This window comes from Neoarius graeffei, chromosome 2 (assembly GCF_027579695.1).
Source record: "Neoarius graeffei isolate fNeoGra1 chromosome 2, fNeoGra1.pri, whole genome shotgun sequence".
NCBI classification, from domain to species: Eukaryota; Metazoa; Chordata; class Actinopteri; order Siluriformes; family Ariidae; genus Neoarius; species Neoarius graeffei.
The window spans coordinates 52,195,519-52,215,425 of record NC_083570.1 but is presented as its reverse complement, the minus strand read 5'-3'; the positions used below and the strand labels follow the sequence as shown (position 1 = coordinate 52,215,425).

Sequence of the window (19,907 nt, the reverse complement as noted above, 5' to 3'; positions counted from 1 at the left end):
TATGAAAAGTGATCAATAAATCCAATCAACTGAAAAACAGGAGCTGACGTTCACATTTCAGTTACAAAGGCTCCTAAGTGCAACAGAAAGCACTGAGAGATCACGAGATTGAATCCCAGTGTCAAAAAGACGATAACTGGCAGGTCTCTCTGGGCGGGAGGGATGGCGTTACTCTCTCCATCTCCTGCCCACCAGCCCCACACCATCTTTTCATGAGCATCACTGTGCGAGCTCATGAACGTAAAAGAGGACAGTTAACACTCCCCGCAGAATAGGGCGGGGCAATATCAAAACAATAACCATCACTTATTAAAAATATTGTAATAAATCGATATCACCGCCCAACCCCAGACCCATCATTCTCAGAATTTCACCACCCATCCAATCTCAGGGATGCAAACAGCGCGCCTTTTGGCGGATGGCGCCTTTTTCACGGCTGAATCGCGCAGATCTGAATTTTGGGGGGGGGGCGTTGGAGTGTCTGATTATAATTTCAAAGTAAATTCTGTATTAAAATTACTAAATAAGCAAATCCGTTACAGTCCATGAAACAGGAAGTATAAAGATGAGGAAAAAACAGTTTAAATCGGGAAGCTGCGCACATTTGCGCAGTCCTGCCGCTCAGGCTGCACAAATGTGCGCAGCTTCCCGATTTAAACTGTTTTTTCCTCATCTTTATACTTCCTGTTTCATGGACTGTAACGGATTTGCTTATTTAGTAATTTTAATACAGAATTTACTTTGAAATTATAATCAGACACTCCAACGCCCCCCCCCAAAATTCAGATCTGCGCGATTCAGCCGTGAAAAAGGCGCCATCCGCCAAAAGGCGCGCTGTTTGCATCCCTGCAATCTGAATACCGAGGCTGTATGGATGATGCTTTCCTCAGACAGTATGAAGTTGTCATGAGGTGGTGGAACAAATGGCTCTGCTGTAGCCTGATGGATCACAAGGTCACGGTTCACACTTTTAAATATCCTTGGTTAATAACAGTTATAGGATATACATTATAGTAAGCACAAGATGGTCGGGATCAGTGCTGCTAATTTATGGACTTTGCTGCTACATTTGGCAACTTTTTAGCTCCTTTAGCGATTTTAATAAAAACAGAAAGGACCTAGAGAATTTTTGAGCAGAAATTAGTGACCGTCTTGAACTTGATACAGCTCTCTAGCTCACGTCACACCAACAGATAGAGGAGTTGAGAGAGAGGGTTAACTCAACTCCCCCTCACTGTGAAATGAAAAAGAAGAAGCCTTTATTTGTAACATGCACACTCAACCAGTGAAATTCATCCTCCGCATTTAACCCGTCTGAAGCAGTGAACACACACATACACACACGTGAGCAATGAGCACACACACATCCTACAGTGTCCAGGGAGCAGTTGGGGGTTAGATGACTTGCTCAAGGACACTTCAGCCCAAAGTCACTCCATGTTAACCTAACCGCGTGTCTTTGGACTGTGGGGGAAACCGGAGCACCCCCACGGGGAGAACATGCAAACTCCACTGCACTGGGCTCGAACGCAGAACCTTTTTGCTGTGAGGCGACGGTGCTAATCACTACAGCACTGTGCTGCCCACAATGCCTGACTGTATTGTGCTTGTAACCAAGCAGTGATCACCACTGTCTCCCAAAGACCAATTACTAACCACGACTATTTCCCAACAACCAATCACTGATCACCACTGTTTCCCAAAGACCAATTACTAATCACAACTGTTTCCGAATGACAAATAATTACTCATCACTATTTCCCCAACAACCAAATCACTGATCACCACTGTTTTCCAAAGACCAATTCCTAACCACAACTGTATCCTAAAGACCAATCACCATTTCCCAACAACTGATCACCACTGCTTCCAAAAGAGCAGCCACTAATCACCGCTATTTCCCCAACAACCAATCACTGATCAACACGGTTTCCCAAATACCAGTGACTAATCACAACTGTTCCCAATGACAAATAATTACTCATCACTATTTCCCCAACAACCAAAACACCGATTGCCACTGTTTCCCAAATACCCATTACTAATCACAACTATATCCTAAAGACCAATCACCATTCCCCAACAACTGATCACTACTGCTTCCAAAAGATCAGCCACTAATCACCACACTTTCCCCAACAACCAAATTACTGATCATCACGGTTTCCCAAATACCAATTACTAATCACAACTGTCTCCCAAATACCAATCGTTAATCATCACTATTTCCCAACAACAAATCACCGCTGCTTTCCAAAGACCAACCACTAATCACAACTATTTCCCAATGACCAATCATTAATCAATCACTGATCACCACTGTTTCCCAAATACAAATTACTAAATCACCAATATTTCCCAACATCCAATTACTAATCACACATTTCACAATGACATATCATTACTCATAACAATTTCCCCAACAACCAAATCACTGATCACCACTGCCTCCCAAAGACCAATTACTAATCACCACTGCTTCCCAATGACCAATTACTAAATCACAACTGCTTCCCAACGACCAATTACTAATCACAACTGCTTCCCAACGACCAATCATTACTCATCACTATTTCCCCAACAACTAATCACTGATCACCTCCAGTCCAATCTCTTTATCAGTTATTTTCCCCTACGCTTCATCAGCTAAGCTGTGATGACGCATGTTCAGCAGTTTTGGGGGGGGGGGAAGAAAACAGTGGCTGGCTTCACACGTCTCACAGAGACATGTTAGACTTTCACCCTCCTCGAAAACTAGCTCAACTTCAAATAACCAAATTGCATTCAGGTCTTACCTTCACTGGTGGCGTGGTTGCAGTCGAACCGGAGTGTCTGCGAATCTGACAGCCATTCTGACTCGGCCTCTGCTTGTTGTTCAGCTGTGGCTTCTTTACCGTACTTCCATGATCATTCTGCACAGATTCTGCTTTCTCCGCTGTTGTCTTGCCCAGCAACTAGTGAACATGAAGAGAGCGAGAGAGAGAAATTTAGTGAGTAAACACGACCCACACGACTGTGCCAAAGTGACATGTCGGCTACAAAAATGGCAATTCTAAAACTCAAGTGAAGTTCATGATGCGTTTTTAGGTTTCTGTGGATTTACTAATAATCCCTCACCACGGAGCTGCTGGCATCCGGCAAGAACTGGCCGAACTCCGAGAGCAGGTCCTCCTGGTTTTTGAAGAGCCGTGCTACCTGAGCGTAAACCTCCTGCTCGGTCAGGGCTGGTGTATAGTTTCCCCCTGCCTCTTTAGCATTACGTTGTTCCTTCTGCAGAAACAAAGAGCCACTGAGAGTAAACAGGCGAGATCTGGTATAAAATAAAGAATTCAAGGGTGTGTAATAAACCCTCGACCTGGTATGTGTGCAGGATCTCCAGAAAGGCTTTGTAGATGTCTGGCTGGCCTTGGAAGCGGTTCTTGATCTTGTTGACGTAGTTAATGGCATGGTTGAACTCCACAGGCTGGTTGTTCTGCAGTGGGGGGGCGTTGGGGGTGCTGCTGATGGGGGTGTGTGGGTGGAGAGGTGGGGAACGGGGCGAGGCATACGGTGGGATGGACGGATTGGGCTGACTGCTGGGCGTAAGTGCTGGAGACTGCAACGGCTGAAGAGATCAAGAGGAGAGACGCACATTTGAGACTTATTAATTTGTTAGGATTTAGTAAGAAATAAAGCACGATGGGATGTACTGTTACAGGAAAATAAATCAGCGACGGGGTAATGTGATCTAGCCAGACACAAGACAAGTGCAAGACCTTTGCTGATCGTTTTCCAATAAATGCATGTCCTCAAGCGTCTTATTTCTCTCAAATCATAGCAATGTGTTAACCATTATAAATCAGGAAGACTTTCCTGTGGTGGAAAACAGAAAGCTACAGCTTTATCTTTCACTTTTGCATTGCACCGACACTGGAGACGCCTTCCAGAAATATTAAACAAACATCTCACAGAAAGCGGCACCGTATCAACAAGTGAGCGGTTTTATTTTGCAGTTTATGAAGTGGCCACTATAAAAGGAACTGCTACTCTTCAAACAATATTAAAGGGCTCCTGACAGCAAAATATACATGTTAAATTGTTATTTCAGCCATATTGAGTTGAATAAAATGACATTTACTTCACACATCGCACGACAGAATAGTAACAAACATCGTTTTGAATGGCCCACCACGCAGATAAATCGATATCATAGCGAGCCAACCCACGGCCGAGGAAGGCGGCGGATGTGACGTCACATGCAGAACCACTGACAGACATTTTCTCAACTTCTCATTGTTCACCAGTGCTTTGCAAGTGAATATTTTTGCGTCCGAGTCGTTTATTTTGGTGAATATGCCTGCTCGTTGTGTGGCTGGATTTTGCTCAAACACCAGGGAAGCCGGGTATAGTCTGTATACCTTTCCCAAGGATCCCATCAGACGCGAAGAGTGGGCAAAACAAGTGCACCGGACACAGGACATGTGGACTCCCAATGACGGGTGGGTCTCTGACAGACATGTGACACTTGTTTGATGATTTTTCGGTGTAGATCTCCATCTTGTAATGAGATATTTACTAATAAATAATAGCAATAGGTGAATTTGTTCATGATTCAAAAGTTCTGCCACAATACCGTGTTGGCTGGACCTTAAAGGCCTAACATGCAATTGAATTTCATCAGTTCATAGAAGTTTTTATTCTTATCAAATAAAAATGTGAGAAAACGGCCCAAATCTAAAAGACCATGAACTTTCAAGAGAGCATATTTTTTTAAAAGGAAATCAGTGCGGTAATATTGTCCGCATGCCGCCCCCCCCAGAGGACTAGATCTATTATTATTATTATATTACCATTCAATGTTTTGGAGCCTCCCGATGTCAGCTGGGATCACGACTAGGGATGGCGAAAACTAAAAAAAAATCTTGACCGACCACCAAGCCTCATTAGCCAGTTAAAGTCAGTTAACCTACGAGTTTAAACAGGGACGCAAACGGCGCGCCTTTTGGCGGATGCCGCCTTTTTCACGGCTGAATCGTGCAGATCCGATTTTTTTTGGGGGGGGGGGGGGGGGGGGGGGGGGGGTTGGAGTGTCTGAATAATTTCATCAGAGTAAATTCTGTATTAAAATTACTAAATAAGCAAATGCCGTTACAGTCCATGAAACACAGGAAGTATGAGAAGAAAACAGTAAATCAGAAAGCTGTGCACATTTGCGCAGCTTCCGCGAAAACATGCGCAGCTTTCTGATTTACTGTTTTCTTCTCATACTTCCTGTGTTTCATGGACTGTAACGGCATTTGCTTATTTAGTAATTTTAATACAGAATTTACTCTGATGAAATTATTCAGACACTCCAACGCGCCCCCCCCCCCCAAAAAAAATTGGATCTGCACGATTCAGCCGTGAAAAAGTCAGCATCTGCGCCTTTAGTTTGTGTGGAGAGATCTGATCTGCAATAACATGCATTGTTGGCTACAGACCGAAACATACTTTCAGAATGCACTGGCCAAGGCAGGACTAAACTCCATGTGCCTTCTAATAATCATTAAAAAAAAAACAGAATAGTAATTTGTAAGCTAAAAAGCCTGTCTCTACACTTTTCTTTCGCCGAGAGGCAGCTGTCTTCAACTGGGGCGGGAGGGCGGGACATGACTGAATGGGTGTTTCTGATTTGTCAGCTGTCGTCCTTACACCGCATGGCATGCCCCAAGTGTTTACAACACAGAATTCCAGGTTCTCCGCTCCAAAATTGGCAGCTTCAAAACGATTGATTTTTTTTTTAACCGACAACCAAAAAAAAAATTAACCGGTTGACGTTGATTCGGTCAACCACCAGTCAAACATCCCTAATCATGACATCCTCTGCATTGGGCCCGTCGTCGTCTGTGTCCGAGTCGGAAATCTCGCCTTCTGCAGGCAAATCATCCAGATACGGCTTAAAACGATAAGGCAAAATGCCACCCACTGCTTCGTCTTCGTGTAATCCGACATGTCCAGTGTCAACCTCAAAAAGGGCCTCAGTTTCTGAAGACTGGTCAGAAAATCGCTGTTTCGTCGGCCATAGCTGCCTTGAAGGCCGAGCAGTCGTTCTGCATGTGACGTCACGGCAAATATGGCGACCACTGACAGCGGCTTAGCGCTTGGCCAGATTGACGCAACTTCGCACAAAGACAAATCTACTGATTTCGTTCTGTTGGTGGTTAGTTCTATCATGAAAGTGATCAGTGGTGTTTGTAGTTTTATTACAGAAACCTATTTTAGAGCATAATTTTGCTGTCAGGAGCCCTTTAAGCTCACATTAATAAATCAACCTGTGATCGGAATTAAAGCCAGCAGAGCTGCGGTTATAGAAAATTAAACTGTAATGTAAACTATAAACAGTAACTATTTTGTCCATGTCTTGGTAATATTTGATAAAATCTCGGGCTCTGAAACAGTACTAGAGAAAGTAAATATTTCTAGATCGTTCCGAATAAGCACATGATCCTTGGATAAGGACCAAATACAAATAGTTTATTAAACTATGCATTCCTTATATTCAAAGGTACACACAGGACTCTGTTTTAATTTTTTTTTTCCCCCAGTTTGCCCGGGACAGAGTCCACCGGGGGCGAGGTATTGTTTTCGGTCGGGTTTCTTCGTTTTTCTTGTAAATGACGTTACAGGAAAATGACTAGACCATCTTCATGAAACTTTCAGGACGGATGGGCATTGGCCTCAAATAGAACTTCCGAAATTTTGGGGGTCATCTGGCCAAAGTCAAGGTCATGGTGACCAAAAAAAACCCCCAACCCTCTGAGCTCAGACTGCAGGAGCACTGCATTGGAAAGACTCCGCCCACAAACACGCTGATTGGATCACTATCTACTTCATTTGCATACGCGGATGGTTTCTTGGTTCGTTTACATACGCAAAGGAAGGGGGTTTAGCCACACCCACTTTGAAATCCCATTGATAAAAACTTCCCCGCTCTGTTGCTTTCTTACTATAAATATAAATTATAAACAAATGGACTAAAGAAATCACTTTCAGACATGTTTATGCTTATTACAGAGGGAAAGCACATTCTACTGAGCTTCCACTGTCTGTACTTTATATTATTCTACTCTTATCTCTTACAGTTTTCGAAACTGAAACCTCTGAACCGAGGCGGACATACACACACTGTTGCAGGGGATGGCAGAATCAGAACCATGTTTGTTCAAAACCAAGTATGTTCACACACGAGGTCAAAATCGTTTTTTCGTGCTATGTTCCTTCATATTAATCATAAGTGCTACCGGGAGAGGTTTGTTTTGCCTGGCAACACTTGTTTTATACAATTTGGATTTTTACATTTCATTCAGGGGCAGCACGGTGGTGTAGTGGTTAGCGCTGTCGCCTCACAGCAAGAAGGTCCTGGGTTCGAGCCCCGTGGCCGGCGAGGGCCTTTCTGTGCGGAGTTTGCATGTTCTCCCCGTGTCCGCGTGGGTTTCCTCCGGGTGCTCCGGTTTCCCCCACAGTCCAAAGACATGCAGGTTAGGTTAACTGGTGACTCTAAATTGAGCGTAGGTGTGAATGTGAGTGTGAATGGTTGTCTGTGTCTATGTGTCAGCCCTGTGATGACCTGGCGGCTTGTCCAGGGTGTACCCCGCCTTTCGCCCGTAGTCAGCTGGGATAGGCTCCAGCTTGCCTGCGACCCTGTAGAAGGATAAAGCGGCTACAGATAATGAGATGAGATGTATCATAGGAGGGTGTAGCGACACCAATCTTGATGGGATTACTACTCATCATTTTCCAAAAGACCGGACAATGAGAGAGAAATGGGAGCGCTTCGTGCTAAGCTCCCGGAAGCCGAGGACCAAGCGGAGCCGAGAAAAAGACCAAGAAAATCAGCAATTCACAAGTTGACTGTTGCCAGGGTAAGAAATAAGAGAGGCTATACTCTAAATTATGTGTTCCTGTGTTTGTGTGGTACACGGATAATGTTACTTATTGACACACACAAAAGTAAACAACACGAAAGCGCTGGGCGATAATACACTTCACATGTATCAAGCGACGTGCGTGTCAGGGCTTGAGATGTTGGGACCTGTCAAACACATTAAATGCATCTACAACCCTGCTTAGCTGATTCCCTGTGTGTAGCTTATGAAACCTTTCTCCTACAGTAGCCAGTACTCTTCTAAATGAAGAAATATATAAATACATAATAGTAATTAGAAAAAATATGATTTATGTAACAGATAGATGAGCATTGATACATGGGTTTTGAAGCTCAGGCGACAATTCCATATTTCAAAGCAAACTCGCTAGCTGCTAAACTTGGTCTACACAGGCTGTGCACTGAAACCGTGAAAGCTCTCACAGCCGCTGGCGGATCCGCACGTGACGTCACGAATCTGGCTCCAGACTCCCTTGGGATTTTTCCAGACGCGTTTTATTTTATTTTTTTCTGCTGTATCTGTAGACAGATAGCCTTGTGCAAAATTACCCTTCTGGATGACTGCGTAAAGGGGCATACTTTCATATAAAAAATAAATAAATTGGTCCAGGATATGCACTTTAAGCACAACATGCTTAGCTAAACTGGCAACTGCAGCAGGTTTACAGCCTTTGTGACCACTCTCAGGCGACCAAAAAAAAAACCCCCGCAGGAGTGCCGTCTGGAAATATTTTGACTTGTATAGTCAGAAAAATAACTTCTCATTAAATTACATCATATTCCCCCTCAATTTTGTGGCCATTCTGTGATCCTCCTCCACCTTTGGGATTGAAAATGCGACAGAATATTGATACTTTTCAAAGTCTTGGACTGAAGTTAGAAACTTTATCATAACACTAGTTTGGAGATGCTCTTTTTTCAATTTGTAAACACGAGTATTCAGGAGATGACACAGTCCCTCCCCGGCCCCCATACGAAACCCCACTCCAAATATTCCCAAGTTGAATTGGTTGCTATGAAAATCCAATCACAGAAATCCCAAAATCTCAAACGGCACAACTCCTCTAGTCACTTAAAGTGCTGATGACACGTTTTTGACATCTTTGGCAATGTTTTATAACATAAAAAGTAATTCCCAATGATCCATATTTTAATTCACGAAGGCGCCTATTTTACAAGTTATGATAAAAAACGCGGCTATTTGGGCAAATTTGACGGGGCTGCAGCACCCAGGAGACGAAGGAGGAGCTATATGACGTCAGCGAAAGAACCTTCCTCCTAACTTACCAGTTTGTTGTTGATGCGACAGGTGTTCAGTTTGTCATTATTAGTATTATACATTATATATATATATATATATATACACACACACACACACACACACATATACACACACAGTTATTATGCCTTCGCGTTGTGTTGCCGGCTTTTGCTCCAAAACCCACAAGGATGGGGTAAGTTTATTCAAGTTTCCCAGAGATCCCGAGCTGCATGCGAAGTGGGTGAAGCAAGTCAGGCGCACTCGTGACAAGTGGGAGCCCTCACCAACATCCGTCCTGTGCTCTGAACACTTCAATTTGGATTGTTTTGACACCCTTCCCAGCTTAAAAGAATCTCTTGGGTGTGCAGTTCAGCACAAACGTGCGTTACTACCATCAGCAGTGCCTACACAGTGTTGCCAGATTGGGAGGCTTCCCACCGAGTTGGGCGGTTTCAAGTGCATTTTGGTGGGTTTTGAACATATTTTGGGCTGGAAAACTTCAGCAGTATTTGGCAACAGATACTGCTGAAGTTTTCCAGCCCAAAATATGTTCAAAACCCACCAAAATACACTTGAAACTGCCCAACTGGGCGGGAAACCTCCCAATCTGGCAACACTGCCAGTATTCCGGAGGGTGTCTACTCGTAGCTATGCCGGATCCAAAGACAGTCCTCCTGTCAGAACATGTGTTGTGAAACGACATAAGATAAAGGTACGTAGAGCTATAGATTCTACATGATAATCATAAATGTAATCATAAAGTCGGCGTGATATCAGTCATGTATTTGCTTGTGAAAGCTTGCGGCTTTCATGTAACTGCCGCCTAGCAACGAGAGGCAAAGGGTAAAGAGGGTAGGCTATCATAGATTCTATTCGGAAGAGATCAACACAATTCTAGACTCCCAGAAGAGGAAGAGCTAGCACTAGAGAGTTCACCGGCGTTTTCATGCGCCATTTCCATTGAGTAGAACCAGAGTAGAACAGCCAGTGAACCGCAGCGTGTTCTCCCGCTGACGTCACAGCATGGCCGCGAGCCACGGACCCAGTTTTCTTGCGCTGTGCAATTAAAAGTTGGATATTCGTGTAACAGCTTCTTTTCACGTAATTATAACAGAAATCTAACATGTTTGCCATGTTGTATAGTTTATTTAAGAAATTGCATAGAGTCATGTTCATGTCATCAGACCTTTAACATAACTGAGCTTTCATGAAAAAAAAAAAAAATTCCTAATAGTTTCTGGAGCATAACTCAAAAACTAAAAACGTTTACAGCCAGAGACAGAGCGATAGCTATAATCCTCCCGCATTATATGCCAGAGGGATAAAAATTCTGGACCATATGCAGACATTATTGTTTGTTTTTAGACATTTTGTGTTTAGATAATGTTACACAGAATCGTAGTGGTTAAAGATGCTTCCTATAAATTTTGCTGCTTATAAACAGGCACTTGCTGCATCTCTGTGCGTAGAAATTTCACTGATATCAGCTTTTCATTTGAAGTAAAACATTTCTGTGCAAATAAACTAACTGGCGTTTTAGTTTTTTTTTTTTTTTAAGTCTTTTCTGAAGATATTGTCCACAGTAGGCTCGGTAAAAGAAGAAAACAGAGCCTAATCTAGGAATTTGAAAATAGGGGACAGATCCCTCACTAGTTGCAGAAACGGGGGACAGAAAATATTAACATGGGTAAAAATATCCCTCATTTGTTCCAGTTAGTGGGGACAGAAAAATAAGTAATACATTGGTAGATATTTTCAAGAGTACATCTATAAACAGAACAGTTTTATTAATCTTTACTTTTAGAATATCATTCACATGATACTAAATTGAACTTTCAACAAGAAAAATTAAACAAATTACCGTATTTTCCGGACTATACGTCGCTCCGGAGTTTAAGTCGCATCAGCCAAAAAATGCATTATGAAGACGAAAAAAACATATACACTGAGTGCAGAATTATTAGGCAAGTGAGTATTTTGACCACAACATCCTTTTAATGCATGTTGTCCCACTCCAAGCTGTTTAGGCTTGAAAGCCTACTACCAATTAAGTATATCAGGTGCTGTGCATCTGTGTAATGAGAGGGGGTGTGGTCTAATGACATCAACACCCTATATCAGGTGTGCATAATTATTAGGCAATCTCTTTTCCTCTGGCAAAACGGGTCAGAAGAGAGATCTGACAGACTTTGAAAAGTCTAAAATTGTGAGATGTCTTGCAGACGGATGCAGCACTCTTGAAATTGCGAAGATGTTGAAACGTGATCACCGAACAGTCAAGCGTTTCGTTGCAAATAGTCAACAGGGTCGAAAGAAGCGTGTGGAAAAAAAAAGGCGCAAAATAACTGCACATGATCTGCAGAAAATCAAGCGTGAAGCTAACAAGCAGCCGTTAGCATCCAGTTCTGCCATATTCCAGAGTTGCAACATTCCTGGAGTGTCAAAGAGTACAAGGTGTGCAATACTGAGGGACATGGCCAAGGTAAGGAAGGCTGAAAAACGACCACCACTGAGTAAGGCACACAAGATAAAACGTCAAGACTGGGCCAAGAAATATCTTAAGACTGATTTTTCTAAGGTGCTGTGGTCTGATGAGATGAGAGTGACTCTTGATGGGCCAGATGGATGGGCCTGTGGCTGGATCAGTAATGGGCACAGAGCTCCACTCCGACTCAGACGCCAGCAAGGTGGAGGTGGGGTACTGCTATGGGCTGGTATCATCAAAGACGAGCTTGTTGGACCTTTTCCAGTTGAGGATGGACTCAAACTCAACTCCCAGACCTACTGCCAGTTCCTGGAAGAAACCTTCTTCAAGCAGTGGTATAGGAAAAAGTCAGCATCTTTCAAGAAGAACATAATTTTCATGCAGGATAACGCTCCATCTCATGCGTCCAAATACTCCACTGCGTGGCTAGCCAGTAAAGGCCTGAAAGGTGAAAAAATAATGACATGGCCCCCTTGTTCACCTGACCTAAACCCCATAGAGAACCTGTGGTCCATTATAAAACGTGAGGTCTACAAAGAGGGAAAACAGTACACCTCTCTGAACAGCGTCTGGGAGGCCGTGGTTGCTGCTGCACACAATGTTGGTCGTGAACAGATAAAGAAATTGACGGAATCTATGTATGGAAGGCTTTTGAGTGTCCTCATGAAGAAGGGTGGCTATATTGGTCACTGATTTGTTTTTGTTTTGTGTTTGAATGTCAGATATGTTTATTTGCAAATCTGGAGTTGTCATATCAGTGTACCTGGTGAAAATAAATAAGTGAAATGGCTACATATTTGGTTTTTATTAAGTTGCCTAATAATTCTGCACAGTGAAAGTTACCTGAACACATACATATTCTCCTAAAATGGCCAAAACTAAAAACGCCCCACTCTAACTTCCATACATATTCAGCTTTGATATTTATGAGTCTTTTTGTTTGATTGAGAACATAGTTGTTGTTCAATAATAAAACTAATCCTCAAAAATACAACTTGCCTAATAATTCTGCACTCCGTGTATACGTCGCACCGGACTATAAGTCGCACTTTTTTGAAGGGTTATTCTATCCATAGAATCTGTGATTGTATCTGATAAGCGGCGCGTGGTTACTGCGCGACTGCATTGTTTATTTAATAAACGAACAGCTGAGCAGTGATAACGCGCCCTTTGCCCTGTAAGTAGCCTAGTCTGATTATTTTAAATATCTACTACTATCTTTAATACTATCACTATCGTTATTACTAATAGCCTATATTATTATTATAACTAATATTAGTAGCCTATTACTGATGCATTAATCAGTTTGCTTTTAGAATATTTTTACCGGTAGGGCTTATTATCGCCCCATGGCTCTTTCATCTGTGTTATTAAAGCTGTAGTCATCATCGAGGAGTGTCATTCTTCATTTTTGTCCAATTTTATTTCATCAAATCAGAGGTCAAGTAGGCTATAGGTATATCATCTCCAAAGACAGGTACGGTAGTAAAAACAACCGTCTAGTGAAAAAAAAAAACCAACCGCTTTTAAATCCCCTACTTAAATCCTTAAAATGAGTCATTTAACTCATGTCTTGTGTGATCTGATCTCCAGTGGTGAAATAAACCGGTTGTGATGAGTACAGTCTGTTATTTTAGAAGATAAATGTAATATATAATTTAATATATAGACTAATAAAAATTAATATTTTATAATATAATATCACGACATATTACTGTCTGTAACTGTTTGTCACTAAAGCGTTTTCTAAGATCATAATGTCTGATATTATTATTATTATTATTTTACACACACAATAAGCGCATGTGCGTAAAGTTATAGTAAACCATCCCCCGCCTTTTTTTTTTTTTTTGAGTCGCCGGACCCACCCACCTCCTGCATTCTGGGACCTCCCACTTCACAAATTAAGCACTGCCTAAAATCACTACATAACATTTAAATAACTATAGCCCTATCATTAATAATAAAACACAGGTCAATCAAGTTTATCAAGCTGATGATTTCACTCCAAATCAGCAAATCCATTGAATTCCTCATCCTCGGTGTCGCTTCTGAACAACTCTGCCTCCAGCAGCAGATGAAGCGCCGTTTCCTCTTCTTCTGCGTGGCTGTCGTCAGACTCAGCATCAGCTCCAGTTATTCCGCAGTGAAAAAAAAAAAAAAACAACATATATACGTCGCACCGGAGTATAAGTCGCATGGCCAGCCGAACCATGAAAAAAAGTGCGACTTATAGTCCGAAAAATACGGTACTCAAAAAAAAAAAACCTAGCAATCATGTAGAATGTGTAAGACTACCAGGACTACAAAAATGCAGAAAAATAGGCTTTACTTATCCAAATGCACCTGTTGGTTCAAAAGTTAAAGTGCAGAGAACCTCACAGCAAAACATGAAGTTACCTTAAAGGGGTACCAAATATAATATATACAGTTGCTGATGTGACAAAGCAACGTATTCTTAAGTATTCTATCAAATTTATATACTAGAAAACAACGAAATATCTTGGTAATTGTAAATATAATACTTTATACGCTAAACCGCACAAGAGTCGCCATTTTTAAAAGACCGTGACGTCAGCGCTACCCACTGCACTAGCGGAACTCTCCGAAATAGAGGAGAGAAGCGTGTAATCATGGGGTCGGGCGCATCAAGTGAAAGCGACAGCTCTGTCGAATCATACGAAGAGATCCCGCAAGACACACTGCAAGCAGGCTATGTTTTAGACGGGTACCAGTTTGAACCTAGGAGAGGTACTATGTAGTGGAAGTTCATTATGTCTAACTATTAAAGCTATTTTAAGTTAATTTCTTAAGACAAGGATTTTTTAAGATGTTACCTTGTTGACAGTTTCGGCGAGAATCTTCTGCCTTCTTCAAAACAGTCACCAGATGTCGAGTGGTGACGTGCCTTATCAGCTGATGTTACGCTACGGAGGCGTGAACGGCCCGCCCAATTTGACAGGTAGTTCACGCCTCCTGCTGTCAGGTCGCTTCCCCAGGACACATCTGGTGACTGTTTTGAAGAAGGCGGAAGATTCTCGCCGAAACTGTCAACAAGGTAACATCCTAAAAAAAATCCTTGTCTTAAGAAACGAACTTAAAATAGCTAGGAGAGGTACTCTCGACTCCGGTGATGAAATAAGAGAAGAAAGCTCGGATGACGGCGAGGATGAGACTGATGCTGACCATGGGCGTGGCGAGCGTGGGGCAGAGCGTCTGCGTGCAGGTGACACGGCGTGGTGCTCGTGCGGAAAATGTAACGTGGAGTTGCTCACGAGTCCAGCAGAATTTATTTGCTGCAATGAGATAGGCGCCACCCGTGGACTTGCGAAATCGTCGCAAGAGGCAGAAACAGGTGTTTCACACGTGCTAGTCCCAACCTCAATGAGCCAACACAACTGGGCACATACATACGTCATGAGTGTTACGCAGAAAAAATGAACGTGCATTCTGATTGGATAAAATTAATATCATGATGGGCTGTTCAAACTGCGGAAATAGTTTGCTCGAGCTACTTTCAAAACACTATAACTTTCCAACCTTAGAACAAAAAACTTTTGTAAGTCTTGAATAAGGTTCGTTAATGTGTGTTTTATTGTTATATTTACTCTATATATTGCCCTCTGTTCCCCTTTAAAATATAATATAAATGCCTCAGCTTTCATGTAAGAAAAAAAACTATTAATACTAGTACTGTGTGCAGGCAGTCTCTCCTGAAGACTAAATTAAACAATAATTATAAACTAATAAAATAAATGGCTCAGGCTTCATAGAAGAAAAAAAAACAATTTGAACAGAATCTCACAGTATGATGCTGAAGCTGCCTAAACAATGGAAAATAAAACACCATTTTGGCAAAAATGTTGGCATCCATTAATTTCTTGTATTAAGTAAAAAAAAAAAAGTGCACACAGTCCTTCACTGTAAACATAACACACTTTCAGTAACAGAATTTAAGCCTATAAACACTGACTCACACATCATGCAATGTTGCCAGATACTGCTGACGTTTTCCAGCCTAAATATGTTCAAAAGCCGCCAAAATCCACTTAAAACCGCCCAATCTGGCAACACTGCACGCATGCTGCTTCTCTTGAACGTATACACGGAAGTAAGGCGGAAGGTAGTTTGTCGACGTCACCGCAAGACGACGCCAACGATTGGTCAAATTTGCGGGAAAGTTGCGGTGATTGGATAGAATTGCAACACCGCCCTGAATTCGCGGGGATTGGTTGAATTTGCGTTGATGTTGCAAATCGCGAAATCCTGGAGGCTCTGAATGTTATGTTTGGATGAGACAGAACGATATGCCATGTGCTTTTGGGTATTTTTAAAACACTTCACACGATTGGTTGAGATACACTGTCTTCTGGTTCAGTGACCAATGATATAATAGTTCACAAAACTGTTTTACCCGCTAAATAAACCATTCGGAATACTTCGGTCCTTTCCGATATTTTTCGATTGGTGTGTAAACAACCGCAGTGCTTGCTAGCGAGTGCTGACAAATTGATACGCACAAGATTCAGTAAAACGCGACTACACGCTCTCTACTTATAAATGCGCAACAAAATGAATAGATACGCGATATCACTCTCGCGCCCAAAAAGTGGATGTGCGACAGACAGATAAAAAAAACCGCGTATTATCGCGTACTACACGCCCTAGATTAGGCTCTGGAAAATACTTACGGTCAACTGCTTATTATTAAAGTATCAAGTGTCTACTTTCACCTGAGTCTTTAACCACAAGTGTAGAGTTTAACGCCACAAATAAATTCAGTGCTCCGACAACCCCGAATCAGGTGGAAATTCCATTTTTTTGGCCTTTGGTGAACCATGTTAACTGTTTTAGCTTATTGGTATATTTAATAATATACTATACATACAGGAATCTTGATAACTGAAGGTAGCAACTGGTGCGTTTATAGGCCTCAGTGCAGTCAACGACAGGGGTTTCCTGCTTAACCCTCTACTTCTGGAAGCATTTCTCGGTTTCTTTGATGGTTTTGAAGTTTTGGTTTCGTCACGTCAACACGCTGTGGGATTTTTAAATGTACAGAAACCAAACTGCTACATCAGGGTGCAGCAGACTGTTTGCGAATTGAAGCTGCGCTCAGTAATACTGGAGTTTGAAGAACCAAATTACAACAAAGGCACCAACTAAGCCTGGAATAAAATGAGAGATGGCCGGGATCAGTATCCAAAACGGCGAATCGGATATCGGCGCAAACGTGTCGGACACGGGATCCTATAACAAACGGGAAAAATTGGAATCTGACTTGGACAAGAAATTTAATTTTTACACTGGAAATGTTTACTTTTTATAATTTAAAGTACCAGTCAAAAAGTTTGGACACCCTTACTCATTTGTAGGTCTTTCTGTATTTTGACCATTTTCTACATTGTCGAACAATACTGAAGACATCACAACTATGAAATAACATCTGGACCATATATACAATTATGTGGTAAGCAAAAACGCATTTAAAAAAAAAAAAAAAAGTGTTTCATATTTTAAGATTATTCAAAGTAGCCACCATTTACCTTGACGACACTTGACACACTATTGGCGTTATCTTAACCAGCTTCATGAGGGAGTCACCTGGAACGCTTTTCAATTAACAGGTGCCTCGTCAAAAGTTAATTAGTGCAATTTCTTGCCTTCTTAATGCGTTTGAGATCAAACAGTAAATAGTAAATAATAAAAGTAAATAACCCTGTTCCACAATTGTAGTAATCCATATTGTGTCAAAAACCACTCACCTAAGTAACGAGAAACGACATCTATCATTACTTTAAAAGTGCATATTCTGGACCAATTTAGTGTTTTTTTTTTTTATATGAAAGTATGTCCCTTTACACACTCATCCAGAAGGGTAATTTTGCACAAGGCCATCTGTCTACAGCAGAAAAAAATAAAATAACAAAACGGGTCTGGAAAAATCCCAAGCGAGTCTGGAGCCAGATTCGTGACGTTACCTGCGGAAGCGCCAGCAGGCTGCGAGAGCTTGCACGGTTTCAGTGCACAGCCTGTGTAGACCAAGTTTAGCATCCAGCGATTTTGCATTGAAATATGGAATTGTCGCCTGAGCGCAATGTTACTTCACCTTTGGATGAAGAATGTAATGAGATGTCAGAATTGGGGCTTCATCTGTTTGGATTTGTTGATGATTCAAGTAGTGAAGAGGACGGAGACAACACCGGGGATGTAAATAATACGGTCATTTTCTCATAAACAAACCAGCGCTGACGTAGGATTCAGAAGGAGGCATCTCGCATGTAACGTCATGAAAAATCAATGTTTGCCAGGAAATTCAAATGCCAAGTTTTTTCAGAGGCGGACCAATTCGCCTCAAATGGCTTGATTTCAACTGAATTTTTCCGGTATTGCGCAAGGTAAAAAAAAAATTGCAGAGAATGCAGAATGTTAGATATTTGACCAAAGTTTAATATAAAATAGGAGAATTACATTGACCTTGCTCCTGAATTTACCCGTGATACGCACTTTAAGACATGAAGTGACTTAATTAATAAAAATAAAGAAAAAACCGTTGAATTTAAAGGTGTCCAAACTTCGCACTGGTACTGTGTATTTGGGCCTGAAAGATAAATCGGTATGCCAATATTATCAGACGATATGAACTAATTGCAGATACTGATTTATTAGCAATAGAGAGATGGAAGATGGATCCTTTAACCATGTTATGAGTGTTGTCATTGTGTAGTTTGTCCACCAGGGGGCACACTACAACTCCACAAATCAACAATCAGCTGACCCCAGGAGAGTAGTAAGGGTATCAAACAGATGAAGGTGTTCAGCTATTTAAAAAAAAAAGAGCCAGTTTCAGTTCTGTAAAAATTTTTTTAAAGGAAAATAATTTTTTGTACAGTTCCTATATAAACAAAGTATGCTCAAGTATTTCATCATACTAAGGGCCTCTGCATGCTCGTGCGACAAGGCTTTCGCAGATAGCTTTTCGCAGACAGTTGTAATTTATTGTTGAGCGGGGATAATAGGCGTGCGCGATGTTATTCACCGGCACAACGCAAGGAGGCGCGAAGTCGCTAGGAGTAGTTGGTGGGTGTGGTTAGTGGAGTGTGTATCCTCTGGTTACTTATAATGACTAGAACTTTTTTTTTTTTATAATGACTAGAACTGGAGTCGTATAGATGTCCGTACTTCCTCACTTCCTCGATCAACCGCTCTTCATGCTGCTCCATCTTCGCTCGTGTTTTTAAAAATGCCGGTCGTGAAAACAAAACAAACCGGGAAAGTAGGGAAGCGGAAGTGCGTGTACAGCAGATGTAGAGTGGACCAATCAGAGCCCTCTTGTCTGCGACGCTGTCTGCGAGGCTTCTGCGGTGGTCACAATTTTTGGGAGGTGCGCGCAGAGCGTCTGCGAAGGTGGGGGGGCTACGCAGACACTGTCTGCGACGCTATCTGCGAGGACTGGGTTGTCAGCATAAATTGGCCTTAACACTGCATACTGTACGGTATATGCGCTATATCTGACTGATGATGATGGATTAAACTTTGTTCCTCATTCAGGAGATTATACCTTGAAAATACAACGAATAAAGCTGCATGCTTCAATATGAAGTTATAGAGGTCTCATTTTGTTGTGTATATAGTAGGGATGTTAACCGGTGACCGTTTGACCAGTGGTTGACCGAATCAACACAGGGTTCCTACAGGTTTCTTCAAGTGAAATTCAAGGCTTTTTCAAGGCTTTTTAAGACCATTTATACACAAATTCAAGACCTAATTTCGCAGCTGATTTCACTGGCAAAGAAACATCTCAAAGTTGTGTTTACTTGTTTCTCAAACAAATGTGAAAATGTGCAAAGGATGATGAATAGTGTAACCTTATTGCATCACAGTACTGAGTACTCACCGTACACCACCACAATACAAAATCACGGAACGTTCAGCAGACCACGTTTTATTAATGACACATTTCATAAGTTGACTGCCGCTTCGGCTGGCCGAAAAACAATGGCGATGGAAGGCGTTCGCTGTTTCTCTTTCATACATGCTATGTGTTTTGATGATTTCGCGTGCGATTCTAGCGCCTTCACGCCCATTGTGCCGAGTTTAAACGCCCTTTTACACACACAGCAAAACGCCTCGAATACATTGCCATCGACAGGTTTTACCCACTCACGAAATGAAATATGATGCCTCCATGCCTCGTTAAACTTACATTTGCCCATTTTTCCATAGATAGGCCTATATGTAGGCTATAGACTTTTCGT

At 41.9% G+C, this 19,907-nt stretch overlaps 1 protein-coding gene across 4 annotated transcripts in view; it reads right to left on the bottom strand.

Annotated features, from left to right (window-relative positions):
* Positions 1-19,907, bottom strand: part of sin3aa (SIN3 transcription regulator family member Aa) — a 103,185-nt gene that overhangs the window by 43,741 nt on the left and 39,537 nt on the right. For all 4 annotated transcript variants that reach the window (XM_060914381.1, XM_060914383.1, XM_060914380.1 and 1 more), the window contains exons 6-8: positions 3,356-3,604; positions 3,118-3,270; positions 2,796-2,954 (exon numbers count right to left, since the gene is read on the bottom strand). In XM_060914381.1, coding sequence (XP_060770364.1) covers positions 2,796-2,954; positions 3,118-3,270; positions 3,356-3,604 — 561 coding nt within the window. The remainder of the gene's footprint in view (positions 1-2,795; positions 2,955-3,117; positions 3,271-3,355; positions 3,605-19,907) is intronic.